This window comes from Rhinolophus sinicus, linkage group LG09, assembly GCF_036562045.2.
Source record: "Rhinolophus sinicus isolate RSC01 linkage group LG09, ASM3656204v1, whole genome shotgun sequence".
Classification (NCBI taxonomy): Eukaryota; Metazoa; Chordata; class Mammalia; order Chiroptera; family Rhinolophidae; genus Rhinolophus; species Rhinolophus sinicus.
Genome location: NC_133758.1, coordinates 29,482,969 through 29,496,760, shown reverse-complemented (window position 1 = coordinate 29,496,760; position 13,792 = coordinate 29,482,969). Strand labels below are relative to the sequence as shown.

Sequence of the window (13,792 nt, the reverse complement as noted above, 5' to 3'; positions counted from 1 at the left end):
CCCCCAAACCCATTTTTCTTTTGCTTGAAGAGGATTACTGTAGACTCAGCTGAAGTGAGGAATAATCTCTGAAGCTCCTAGTTGTTCCTCTAAGTGAACCTGGGCTTGCCATGATGTCAGTGCTCTTTGAAGTCCATGACAGATTAGTGTAGGTGACGCGATCAAAGAAATAAACAAGTCAGTGTCCCAGGTACAGAAACCTTCCACCTTGCCTCTAAGGAGCATCTGTTTGTGTCTTTTTTATGATTAGCATCATCAGTGTGATTATATGTTTAATCATTGGGAAGGGTACCACAAGGTAATACTTCTGATTCCCAGAAATTTGAGCTGAAAGATCCGTTAAAAGTTGATGCCTTTATCAACAGAACATAGATGACAAGCATAGTACAGGGCTATGAATAAACCAAGACATGTAGATTAAATTGTCCTGCCCACTCCACTCAAAAAATGAATTCAAATGCAAGACACTAGCGTTGAGAGTTGAAGTTGCTGTGCTGTATGGAATATTGTCACTTAAATGAGATCTTCCACATTTCCATCCTCTACAATAGAAAGAAGTATCTCAAAATACTGTATAGCTTGTTTATTTATAATTTATATTTTCTATTTCTCCCACTAGGAGATAAGCACCCCATGTGTTCACTGTTATAGCCCCATCTCCTAGAACATTGCTTAATATGTGGTAGATGCTCATTATATATTTGTTGAAAGAATTAATAAAACATTATACGTATTGATTTTTCTGTGTCCTTGCCCAATTTTCCTACAAAAAGGATCTAGTCAGTTAGACCTTTGACCTCAGGGCCTGCAGTGATTTAAGAAATGCATGTGCTTGTCCCTTCAAAGCTCTTATGGTGATTGATGGGTAACGTCAAAGAGATGTCAGGCGAGTAGGGTGTTAAATGTAGCACTGACTTGAAAGTCAAGAAAACTGGGGGAGTTTTCTGTTTCTTTTTTTCTAATTGAGATTAAATTTATTTACAGTAAAATTTCATAGGTCTTAGGTGTACAGTTTGACAAACTTTGACAATTATACTATAGATCCATGTAACCAGCACCCTGTTAAGACAGAGTACATTTCCATTATTCATGAAAGTTCCCTCTGTTCCTTTCCAGCAGTTGTCCCCTGAGGCCTCTCTCCTTGGCTTGCAGATGGCTGTCTTCTCGGTGTGTCCTCACAAGGCCTTTTCTGTGAGCATGCTCCCTGGTGTATCTCCCTCTTCTTATAAGGACACCAGTCAGTGGATGAGGGCCCACCATACGGCTTCGTGTCATCTTAGTCACCTCTGTAAAAGCTCTCTCCAAGTACAGTCACATTCTGAGGTTCTGGGAGTTAGATCTTCAACATATGAATATGGCAGAGGGGGAGACATAATTCAGTCCAAACAGCTGCTTCCTTTATAAACTTTATGGCTTTTTTCTTCCCTTATCTCCTTATACTGCCTAGGATTTTCATTACAGTGAAGAATAAAATGGTAAAAGTGGACTTTTATGCCTGGTTCCTGATCTCATAGAGAAAGCAGATAGTCTTTCACCATTAAGTATGATTTTAGCTGTAGGATTTTTGTAAAAGTTATTTATCAGGTTATAAAAGTTCCCACCTCATTTTGTGAGAGTTCTTATTGTAGTGGGCATAGAATTTCATCAAATATTTTTTCTGCATCTATTGAAATGGTCAGAGAGTAAATTCATGAAAAAGTTTGAAAAACAATTTGGCATTATTTATTCAAGATAAAGATCAAATACCCTGTATGCCAGCAATTCCTTCCTAGGTACATATACTAGTGAGAATCTCATACAATGATCAACTTACACGTATGCTCATAGCTGTGTATTCAGTTAGGGTAGGCTAAACGATGGTGACAAGTGGCCTGAAAAATCACTGATTTAAAGAACAAGAAGTTTCTTCTTTTCTCCTGTAATGGTCCAGCATAGGAGGAGTTCAGGTTGGCAGTAGCTCTGCTCCAAGGAATGATGGCTCTGCCATCTTTCTGTGCATTCCAAGATCACCTTGAGCATTACAATAGCGTAGCGTTTGCACTTCTTACATATTGTCTGTGGCTGCTTTAGTTGCAACAGGAGCTGGATGGCCAACAAAGCCTGGTGTGTTTACTGTCTGACCCTTTACAGGAAACTGTTGGTTGACCCCGCCATGGCAGGTCAGCAAGGAGGAGGAGGGGTATGGAAGAGCACGTACCTGGGGAAGGTTGTCATAGGATGGGCCTGAAGTGGCACGTATAATATCCACTGGTTTTCCTCCTGACTATACATAATTACAAGGGAGATTGGGAAATAAACTCTAGCTGTGTGCCCAGAAAGAAGGAAAGGGTGCATTTTAGTAGGTAACTAGCGTCCTCTGCCACAGCAGCATTCTTCTTAATAGCCCCAAACCAGAAACACTCCAAATGTCCGTCAATAATAAATGGATAGAAAGTCATAAATGCATGGCATGGAATACTATATAGCAAAGAAAACAAACTACAGCTACCTACATTATCAACATAGGTAAATCTCACAGGCATAATATTGAACAAAAGAAATCTTTAAAAGAATATATATAGTATATTTTTATAACGTTTGAAAGCAGCAAAACTAAATCCCATTTTTGGGATGCATGTGTAAATGGTAAAACTATAAAAAATAGAAAGGGAATAATTATGAGAACAGTGGCTGGCTCCTGTGGTTTCAGAGGGGAGAAGAGGTTGAAATTGGGGTGGAGACTGGTGCTGCCAGTACTTTATTTCTTGATCTGAAAAGGGGTCACACTGGTATTTTCTCTATCACTTATTCTTTAAACAAAAACTGAATGTATAATATAGCTCAGGTCTTTTTAAAATGCAAAATAAAACAAAGGGCCCAGAACACAGTTTTCCTAAACATTGAACTCTAAGAAGTCACATGAGATATTGATTGATGGACGGGCAGACACAGACCCAGCTATATGTAAATAGGACATGATACATTATGTTCAGGTCCATCTGTGTATGCAAAAATATGTGTATTTTTTTACATAAATATATTCACATATATTTACATATAAAAACATACACATTTATATATGAAATATGTCAGCCTGATGGATAATATCTTACTAGGACTTTTGTTTTTAAAATGTGTATATTGTCTTTGTGTGTGTTTGTGTATGTGTAACTATAAAGGGATGTGGAGTCCTATGAATATGCATAATTGTTTGTTACTGTTGGTATACTAACATTAAATCAAATTTTATAGAAGGAATGAATGTAATTAAAAGCTGATATATAGCTTTCTAGAAACTTAATAAGGAATGGAGCTTAGAGAATTAAGAAAAAGGGATAAACTTACCATAAGGCATAGGGATTCCACACATTCCTGAAGTACATCCATAGATCCCATTAGAAGTCATTGGACCCTCTGTTAAAATTTCTTTAAGTAGTTCCCATCAGAAGTTGATTGCCTGAACCAAACTTGACAGAAGTATCAAAACATAAAAAATTAGACTAATGTTCCAGCCTTATGTGATGGTGACTCAAAAGATATTTATTGTATCTCTACCAGGCATTTCTTCCCTCTCACCTCACCCACAAATCCCTCTCAGTTATTTCTACTCCTATTTGCCCATTTTAATTTCCCCTTCCTTCTCCTGGATTCTACCCAGACAGTTGTAGTGGTAATAACCACTTTACCTGCCTCCCTTCTCTGTGTTTTACCCTGTTCTAATTCGGGCACAAGAGTAATCTGTCCAAAGACCATTTGCTTTTTTTTTAATTGTCATTGTTGCTGCTTTGTTTTATTTTTAAGGCCAACTAGCACAATGTTTAAGAGTTTGTGATACAAATTCAAATAACCCTTGATTGTATTCAAAACCCAACCTTGCTCTTACTAGCCCTGTGATATTGGACATGCTTTTTGACCTTTTCACAGTTTTCACTTCCTTATCTATAAAATGAGGACAATACTATAATTTAAAGACTGTTATCAGAATTAATGAACTAATACTTGTAAAGTGCTTTAAAGTGATCATCAAAGTATAAGGACATAATGATGCTCAATAATATTTCCTGAATACACTAAATATTTGGCCTTGAGGTTTTTAATTTAATGCTTTTGCTGTTAGGTTGGTGCAAAAGTAATTACAGTTTTTGCAATTATTTTTAACCTTTTAAACTGCAATTACTTTTGCACCAACCTAATAGCATAATGGTGAAAACTGTGGAATCAGATTGTCTGGACCTGGATGCTGGCTCCATCATTTACTAGGTCACATAAGTCCCCTATGCCTTATTTTCCTTATCTGTAAATTAGCTATAAAAAAATAATATCTATCGCAAAGAGTTTTTATGAGAATAAATATAATTACTAGAAATGGCCAAACTATAGAGATAGACCTGGAGGGGGATAGGAGCAGACCGTAAGGAGAAGGGGTTAACTACAAATGGGCATGAGTTAACTTTTTGGGGTGAGGAAATATTCTAAAAACTAGATTGTAAAAATAAGTAAATACCATGACAAAATTGTTTTTAAACTGGGTTGTGTCCGTGTTTTCATAGCTGAACAGATTTATTACTATTTATCAAACTATACACTTATGGTTAAATTTTACAGTATTCAAATTATACCTCAATAAAACTCTTTTGTTTTGTTTTTGTTTTTAAAAAAAGAATATATGGTATATTGAAAAGTCTTAGAACAGTACCAGGCACATACTAAGCATACTGTATCTGCTGTTATTACCTTATACCGCCTTGGATTATGTATGAGTCTTCACAGGATTGTTCAGAGTACCTCTTTTCTTACTCTCACACCTTCCTTTCCCTCCCCCTAAATGAAGCTTGAGCTTAATCCTAGCACCAGTCCTTGCCCGTCATTGGGTACTTGGTAAATATTAATATTTACTGACTGAATGCATGTATGGACGATGGAGTTTATGTCTGCTATGATAATGAACTGGTTTGGGTTGAGAGCCCTACAGGTTTGGGTATACAAAGAGGGCTGAATTGTGCATTTAGATGGCTAGTCTTTTACATCTATATATAATAGAGAGCAGTTAATATTAAGTATAGCTTTTGAATACCAAGGATCATGGTGATTATTTTGATGCTACTCTCTATAGATGTAAGACTCTTCCTTTCTGTAGGCCTAATGTTCTCTGATCACACCTAATCTGTGCCATTCCCAAAGTTAGTATTCTTGGCATTTTAGGGCCTGGTATTCCCAACACGCCAAAGGTGTCTCAGTGTTATATGAATCTTCACCCTTTCCTCAAAGGAGTGAATCTTCCCAAATCACTACTTTAAGCAGCCTGGACAATAGTCTCCCAGGAACCAGAAGAAAATTATGAATGAGATTCTTAAAGTCTTTCAAGAAAAAGACAGGGCTGTTTTGTGTTGTTTGGAAAATAATATTAAGAAGAAGGAGGAAATTATTATTAGAAATACTAACAATTAGAAAACAAACAAAAATATTTCTGTCTATGCTATCTTATTATTTCGCATTCCAGAAAAGAAATGATCAATTAAACATTGCTTGTTAGAAAGGAACAGAGGCCAAATCAGCCCTAGAATGGTTAGTTGAGCATCTCTTCCAGTAACACACTTGATTTAGCACAAAGTAAGTTCTTTGAAAGAAACATTCAAGATTCATGTCTACCTTGAAAGTTTTGGGGGTAGGATCATTTTAATTTGGGGACTTTGGAGGTACAAAGTGCAGGAATTTTCTATTTTGTCAAAGAGAAGAATTATCTCTTCTTATGATAAGGGGAATGAAATAAAGCAACCTACCATCTTGGGCATTGTCACAGTAAACCCAAATCAGCAGGAATTTGACAGCCCATCAGGTTTAAAAATGAAATCTTTAGTTAGTCTGTCGTTGCACAAATGTACTTTTTTTTGAAACAGGGTGTTGTGGATCTCTGATGTTTACAAAATCAAAACAACCCACTGAGTTTTCCATCTGTCATTGTTTCATCAGTGGGGCAGGGGGATTGCTTACTTTTCAAGCTTAGGGATTCCTATGATTTCTAATATATTACTCAGAATGGAATTTTCCTTTCCTTTTATTGACTGCCCAAATTGTTTCCTCTTGTTCATACAGGGACAATGACGGGAGTTAGAAAAGATGCGTCCACATCTCCTATAACAACAGGAAGCCAAAAGGAGCTTGCAAGCACAGCCACCTCGTCATTCCAACACGACACCTCCCGGTGAGCTTTAGAGATTCTGTGATTCACCATTCTCCAGATAAGAATTTTTATTTTATTTTATTTTTTTTATTGATGTATAATTAACATATAATATCCTATTAATTTCAGTTGTACATCATAGTGCTTTGATATTTATATACATTGTGAAATGATCCCCACAATAAATCTAGTTACCATCGGTCACCATACAAAGTGAATACAGTATCATTGACTATATTGCATATGCTGTACATTACATCTCCATGACTTATTTATATATAACTGGAAGTTCGTACCTCTTAATAATCCCCTTATTTCACTATTTCACCTATTTCACCCGCACCCCTAACCCCTCCACTCACTGGTAACCATCGGTTTATTTCCTGTATCTATGAGTCTGTTTCTGTTTTGTTTTGTTTGTTCATTTGTTTTGCTTTTTAGATTCCACCTGTAAGGGAAATCATACAGTCTATCTCTGCCTGATTTATTTTACTTAACATAATACCCTTTAGATCCATCCATGTTGTTGTAAATGGCAAGATTTCATTATTTTTATGGCTGAGTAATATTCTGTTATATATATTAATCCATTCATCTATCGATGGACACTTAGGTTGCTTCCATATTTTGGCTATTGTAAATAATGCTGCAGTAAACATAGGGATGCATATATCTCTCTGAATCGGTGTTTTTGTTTTCTTCGGATAAATACCCAGGAGTGGAATTGCTGGATCCTATGGTAGTTCTATTTCTAATTTTTTGAGAAACCTCATACTGTTTTCTATAATGACTACACCAACATACATTCCCACCAACAGTGTGCAAGGGTTTCCTTTTCTTCATATCCTAACCAACACTTGTTGGGTTTTTTTGTCCTTTATTTTATAGTATATTAGTTTCAGGTATACAAAACAATATAATGATTAGACATTTACACCCCTCACAGACTGATAACCTCCCCCAAGTCTACTACCCCTCTGACATTGTATATAGCTGTTACAATTCCCTTGACTATAATTCCCTATGCTGTACTTTGCATCCCGTGACTATAAATATAGTGTTTTTTTGTCCTTTTGATAATAGCCATTCTGACAGAAATGAAGGAATATAGCTCATTGTGGTTTTGATTTGCATTTCTCTGATGACTAGTGATGTTGAGCATCTTTTCATGTGCCTGTTGGCCATATGTGTCTTTTTCTGACAAAAGTCTCTGCCCACTTTTTAAATCAGATTCTTTGTTTTTCTGATGTTGCATAAGTTTTTTACATATTTTGGATAGTAACCCTTTATTGGATGTGTGATTTGCAAATGTCTTCTCCAATTCAGGTTGCCTTCTCATTTTGTTGATGGTTTCCTTCACTCTGTAAAAGCTTTTTAGTTTGATGTAGTCCCATTTGTTTATTTTTGCTTTTGTTTTCCTTGCCTGAATGGACTGGTCCAAAAAACATATCTCGAAGACCAATGTCAAAGAGTTTACTGCCTGTGTTTTCTTCTGGGAGTTTTATGGTTTCAGGTCTTACATTCAAGCCTTTAACCCATTTTGAATTTATTTTTGCATATGGTGTAAGATAGCGGTCCAGTTTTATTCTTTCCCATGTAGCTGATTAGTTTTCCCAATACCATTTATTTAAAAAACTGTCTTTTCCCCATTGTATGTTTTTGCTTCCTTTGTCATAGATTAATTGACCATATATGTGAAGGTTTATTGCTGGGCTCTCTATATTATTCTATTGATCTATGTATCTGTTTTCATGTCAGTACCATACTGTTTTGATTACTATAGCTTTTAGTATGGTTTGAAATCAGGGAACATGATACCTCCAGCTTTGTTCTTCTTTTTCAAGATTATTTTGTCTATTTGGGGTCTTTTGTGATTTTATACAAATTTTAGGATTCTTGTTTCTAGTTCTGTGAAAAATGCGTTAGCATTTTGATAGGGATTGCAGATTGCTTCAGGTAGTTTGTTCATTTTAACAGTATTAATTCTTCCAGTCCATGAGCAAAGTCTGTCTTTCCATTTATTTGTGTTGTCTTAAATTTCTTTCATCAATATCTTCTAGTTTTCAGAGTATAAGTCTTTCACTTCCTTGGTTAAATTTATTCCTAGATATTTTTTTATGCAGTTGTAAATGGGATTGTTTTCTTAATTTCTCTTTCTCATAGCACATTATTAGTGTGTAGAAATGCAGCTGATTTCTGTATATTAATTTTGTGTCCTGCAACTGTACTGAATTCATTTATTAGTTTTAATAGTTTTTGGATGGAGTCTTTAGGGTTTCCTATGTATAGTATCATGTCATATACAAATATTGACAGTTATACTTCCTCCTTTCTAATATGGATGACTTTTATTTCTATAGGAGCATTTTTTGAGGTTTATTTAATAAGTAGTGGAAAAATCTTGACACCTCTTAATGGCTCTCAGTCAGAGGAGAGGCGCTTATTTGGATGCATCTAGATTTGGCCAGGTTGAAATTATGGAGCCCTTTCCTTTGTACATGGCCTTCCTTAGTTGATAATGATAATTGGCAAGAATGTCCATAGAAACACAAAGCTTTCATCAAAAAATCTGCTTAGCAGCAGGCCTTTCCCAATTTACCACAGAATGGTTATACATTTGGACTATAAATTTAACTAACTGAATTAATTGATATTGAAGATTATAGTGGGTTTTGTATTACAGTTAAAAGGCTATCAACATTTATTAATACCAGAGAAATTTGAATAAAGGGATAATAATTTGATCAGACTTTTTATGAGTCAGGTAAAGAACTATGTTACTAAAATTTCTCATAACTAATAAGCCAACTCCCATATTACATATTTAAGGCTGAATACATAAATATCAACACCAAAGGGTTTGGTTTATGGTTCCTTGAGAATATGATTGTTTGAACACTTAAATACCTGCCGTGTTTCCCCAAAAACAAGACCTAACCGGAAAATAATCCCTGGCATGATTTTTCAGGATGACATCCCCTGAACATGAGCCCTAATACATCTTTAATATAAGACCCAGTCTTATTTTCAGGGAAACACGATAGTATCTTATCAGGTGAATCTAGATTTTAAGACAGTTTTAATTTTAGAGAACTTTTGGAAGTGACTCTAACACAGAAGATAATAATGGCTGTCATCCAGTAAGCGTCTCCTGTGTTCCCAGCACTTTGTGTACGTTACCTGATTTACTCTTCATCACAGCCTTATAAGATGGTACTACTATCATCCTCATTTAAAAATTAGGAAACTAAGGCTCACAGACACTACGTCACTTGCCTAAGGTCACATAGCTAATAAGAGGTAAGCCAGCGTTTCAGACTCCGAAACCCATCATCTTAAATACTAAAACAGTTGACAGTGACAACCTCCCTATTTTGGAGGCCACCCACAATCAAAAGAAAATTTAACTAGTTTACCACATTTTTGTTTATTATTCCTTTCTTTTATTTTTAATGTCACTGCTGTTGTCATTCCGCCAAAGACCCACAGTGAGTTGTGGTTCTGAAATATTGATAGGGTTCCTTCCGTGGACCACTAATGTTGTGTCTGAATGCTTGTGTTCTAAGAGGATCTATTCTTGCTCACCTTGAGATATTCCTCTGAAGGAGTTATAGGTAGAGAGGAGAGAGAGCCAGGATTTTCAGTTTTAGTGAATTTCCCTAATGTTGAAGATTAAAATGAGAGCTTTAACACTAGTTTAATGTGTACCTGATGATTGCATTTCAGTTTAGAGAGAAGCATGAAAAAGAAAACGAAATGCTTCCCCGGTGAGTGTTTTGTAGAACATCCTCAGCACACATTTTTCTGAATGGACCATATCAACTATAGAGGTTTACAAGACCACTTAAAATTGCTGTGAAGACTCATATTTACGGACCTTTAAAAAATAAGATTGTGTATCTGTTAGTTTTTAATACTGCAAATCAGCTAAATACAGATTCTCAAAAGCTTCTTAAATAATGAGCACTTGGCTAAATAAAACAATGTGTAGCACACCAGATTTTATTCCTAAGACGTGCACGATGGCATATTATAGGTCTCGTACACAAAGTGCAGAGTTGAAAAAAAGCTTCAGTGCTATGATAATCAGTTACCAGGGAGGCACAGTGGTCGCTTCCCAGGTATCAGAACCAAGATTCTTTGAATTACTTTTGTTTCAAAGTGTAGAAAAGGCATTCTTTATAGACTGCTTTTCAGTTACACGCAAACTCTCAATGCAAGAGAGAAACCTATTGTTCTTTATCGCAACAAACCTTTAAGGGTAGTACTGAGGAGAACAAGAATAAAAGCCCGTTTTTCCCTGTTCACCCTAAATTCCAAAAATTTTCAAGAGTTGCAGAGGAGGATAAGGCTGGGACAGGTGCTAGTGAGAGGCAGGTTTTCCTTTGTTCTCTGAACAGCGCTAACACCTAGAAGAGTCCCATGTCATTCCCTGTGCAGGTGATAAAACGAGGCGTGGCAAAGTCATCTTTCTCATTCACAGTGTAGGTTGTTAATTGTTCTCTCTGCTGCCTGTCAGGATAATGTGAAATTTTCATTCCCCATTCAAGATGGAAAAAGTTGTGGCTGAAAATGTTAACATTAGCATTTTTATTTGTTGATTTATTTAAAGGACAGCCTCTCCTACAGCAATCCATCACTCGGTGACACCCCAAATATGAATAATGTATTGTAGACTTGCAGTTACCATGTGTAACAAGTGCTAGAGACAGTAAAGGAATGTTAACGATGTTGCAAATGTAATATTTATTGACTCATAAAGTTTATTGCTTTTGAGGTTCAATAATACTGACCATAGGACATTAATATCACTTATCCTGATTTTAGTTGGGCACCTTTGTATGTAGAAATATTCATCTATCTCTTGCTAACAAAATAAATATGTGATTTATAGCACAAGCCAAAAGGGGAGCTTTGGAGTTTTCTGTGCTGAGAGCTGCAATGCTTCTTTCTCTCCATTTCACTTCTGGCCTCCAGCATTGATCGTACACCCCAAGCTGTCGCACGCTGCTCATCTTGGCACAGGAGGGTGGTGCCACTGAACTAAACAGTGCCATGCATTTCTTTTTGACTGGAACAGACAACATGCCACAAACCACTCCACCTGGAGAGAGGACTAGAGGGAACTTTTTTCCCTGTCATTCTGAACACCTACTGGGTAGGTGCGCCTTCACTCAGAAAGTTCAGTACTTTTACTGTCATGGTACTGAGTCAGAGTTTAGTGATTCTACTTGATCCTCTTCTCCAATGTGAAGCCAGACCTGGGCAGGCTACCAGTGAATTCGTTATGAGCACAAATGTTGCTGATAATTAACCCTTTTGTGCCTTCCAGAATTAGGTGTGTCCATTGCCAGCAATAAAGATCATACAGCAAATACCTGGGCCCCAAAGCAAAAGAAGTAATGTTAATTAGCAACCATCCACTGTAATTGTCATCCCCATTAAGATGCAGAATTACGTGTTTCTTTGTTATAAATAACCTTTCTAATTGTACTTGATGTATGCCAATTTAATCAAAAAGTATACTTGCAACAGGCAGATATTTGCATTGATGTAGCTTTGGATCTTTAAATCTTTTATTTCGTATTAGACTGGGAAAAACAGCCCATTGCAGCTGTATATCCTTTGTATGTTGGAGTCTTTTTCTATTCAGGTATGTAGACCAGATACATTTTATATTTAAAATGAGGACAGTCTCTTCTGAGATTGTTCATTGAAACAGAAATCTTGTCACTTATTAAAATACTTGGTGGAGTGTCTCTCAGTCATGTGACAACTCAGTGATGATTGTTCCAAACTGATAGAGGCAAATAAATACCAGGCGTGCAGCAACAGGGTTGTATTCTCAGTCCCTGAAGAAAAACGTTACTGAGGCCTCTGCTCTCTGTTCTGCCCTGACTCATGAGAGTTAAGGCTGGTATTTTTACCCTGCGTGTGTGTGTGTGTGTGTGTGTGTGTGTGTGTGTGTGTGTGTGATGTGATGTGATACAGGAAAGGCAAATCTCACCAAACCATGCCTGATTAGTGAATTTTTGGAATTGGAGCTACAGTTAGCTTATTTCTAGGAAGTACTGCTCACCTGCTTTTCTTCAGAAAGATTAGTTTTTTACCATAACACAGAGCTAAACGTTTTTGTTTTATTTTGTTTTGTTTTTGAGGTATTTTGGGGCGATGATTTTGTGGAGCTTGTTTTTTATAGAGAGAGGTTGAAAAATATTTGAGTACGTCCTTTGAAGAACTTAATTGCTTATTTGGGGGCTTTTAAAAAAACAGCTTAATTTGTTCCTTTTTTTAAGACCTTAGTCCTTTGCTGTCAAACCATATGCTTAATGTGTTTTGAAATTTTTTCTGTAAGTTTGCACCTTGCTGACTACCTCGCTTTTTATAGTGTAATTACCTGTGCACCATCATGCTCCCAGGCAACTGTTGGCATACAGCTGCCGCGAAGGCGGCTGTGGACACCCTGTGCCCGTTGCAGTTGAGATTGAGGGACCCAGCTGAGAAGTATTGGAAACCTGGGACTATACTCTACCTACGGTATTCAGGCTGAAGGATCCAAATACCCTACAATCTAGAGCTTCTGTCTTGAAGACACTATTTTTCTGTCTTCTTTGAAAAAATCTTTATTCAGGTCCTTTGTCCATTTTTTAATCAGGCTGTTTGATTTTTTGCTGTTGAGTTGTAAGATTTCCTTATATAGTTTATTAACCCCTTATCAAATATATAGTTTGCAAATATTTCCTACCATCCATAGTTTGCAATTTCATTTTGTTGATTGTTTCCTTTGCTGTGCAGAATCTTTTTAGTCTGGTGTAATCTCCCTTGTTTATTTTCGGTTTTGTTGCCTGAGCTTTTGGTGTCAAATCCAAAAAACAAAACATCATTTCAAAGGCAAATGTCAAGCTTTTTCCCTATGTTTTCCTCCAGGAATTTTACAATTTTAGGCCTTACATTTAAGTCTTTAAGTCCGTTTTGAGTTGATTTTTGGGTATAGTGTCAGATAAGGATCCAATTTAATTCTTTTGCGTGTGGCTGTCCAGTTTTCTCACCACCATTTATTTATTCAAGAGACTACACTTCCCCCATTGTTTATTCTTGGTGTCCTTGTCAAAAATTAGTTGACCATTTATGCATGGGTTTATTTGCGGGCTCTCTACTCTGTTCCATTGGTCTGTTTTTGTGCCGGTACCATACTGCTTGATTACATAGAGCTTTGTAATATAATTTGAAATCAGGAAGGGTGATATCTCCAATTTTATTCTTTCTCAATATTGACTTGGCTATTGCATATGAATTTTAAGATTTTTTTTTTCTATGTCTGTGAAAAATGCCATTGGAATTTTGACAAGGATTGTGCTGAATCTGTATATCACTTTGGGTAGTGTGGACATTTTAACAATATTATTAGGTTGGTGCAAAAGTAACTGTGGTTTAAAAGGTTAAAAAAAAAATTGCAAAAACAGCAATTACTTTTGCACCAACCTAATAAGACTTCCAATGCATGAACACAAGATATCTTTCCATTTATTTGTGTCATCTTCAATTCTTGACATCAGTGTTTTATAGTTTTCTGTGTACAAATCTTTCACCTCCCTGGTTAAGTTTATTCCCAAGTATTTTATTCTTTTTGAT

At 36.3% G+C, this 13,792-nt stretch overlaps 1 protein-coding gene across 3 annotated transcripts in view; it reads left to right on the top strand.

The window, feature by feature from the left end:
* The window catches only part of KIAA1328 (KIAA1328 ortholog), a 260,802-nt gene that overhangs the window by 225,536 nt on the left and 21,474 nt on the right, over window positions 1–13,792 (top strand). For all 3 annotated transcript variants that reach the window (XM_019740831.2, XM_074340098.1, XM_019740832.2), the window contains one exon: window positions 6,073–6,181. In XM_019740831.2, coding sequence (XP_019596390.2) covers window positions 6,073–6,181 — 109 coding nt within the window. The remainder of the gene's footprint in view (window positions 1–6,072; window positions 6,182–13,792) is intronic.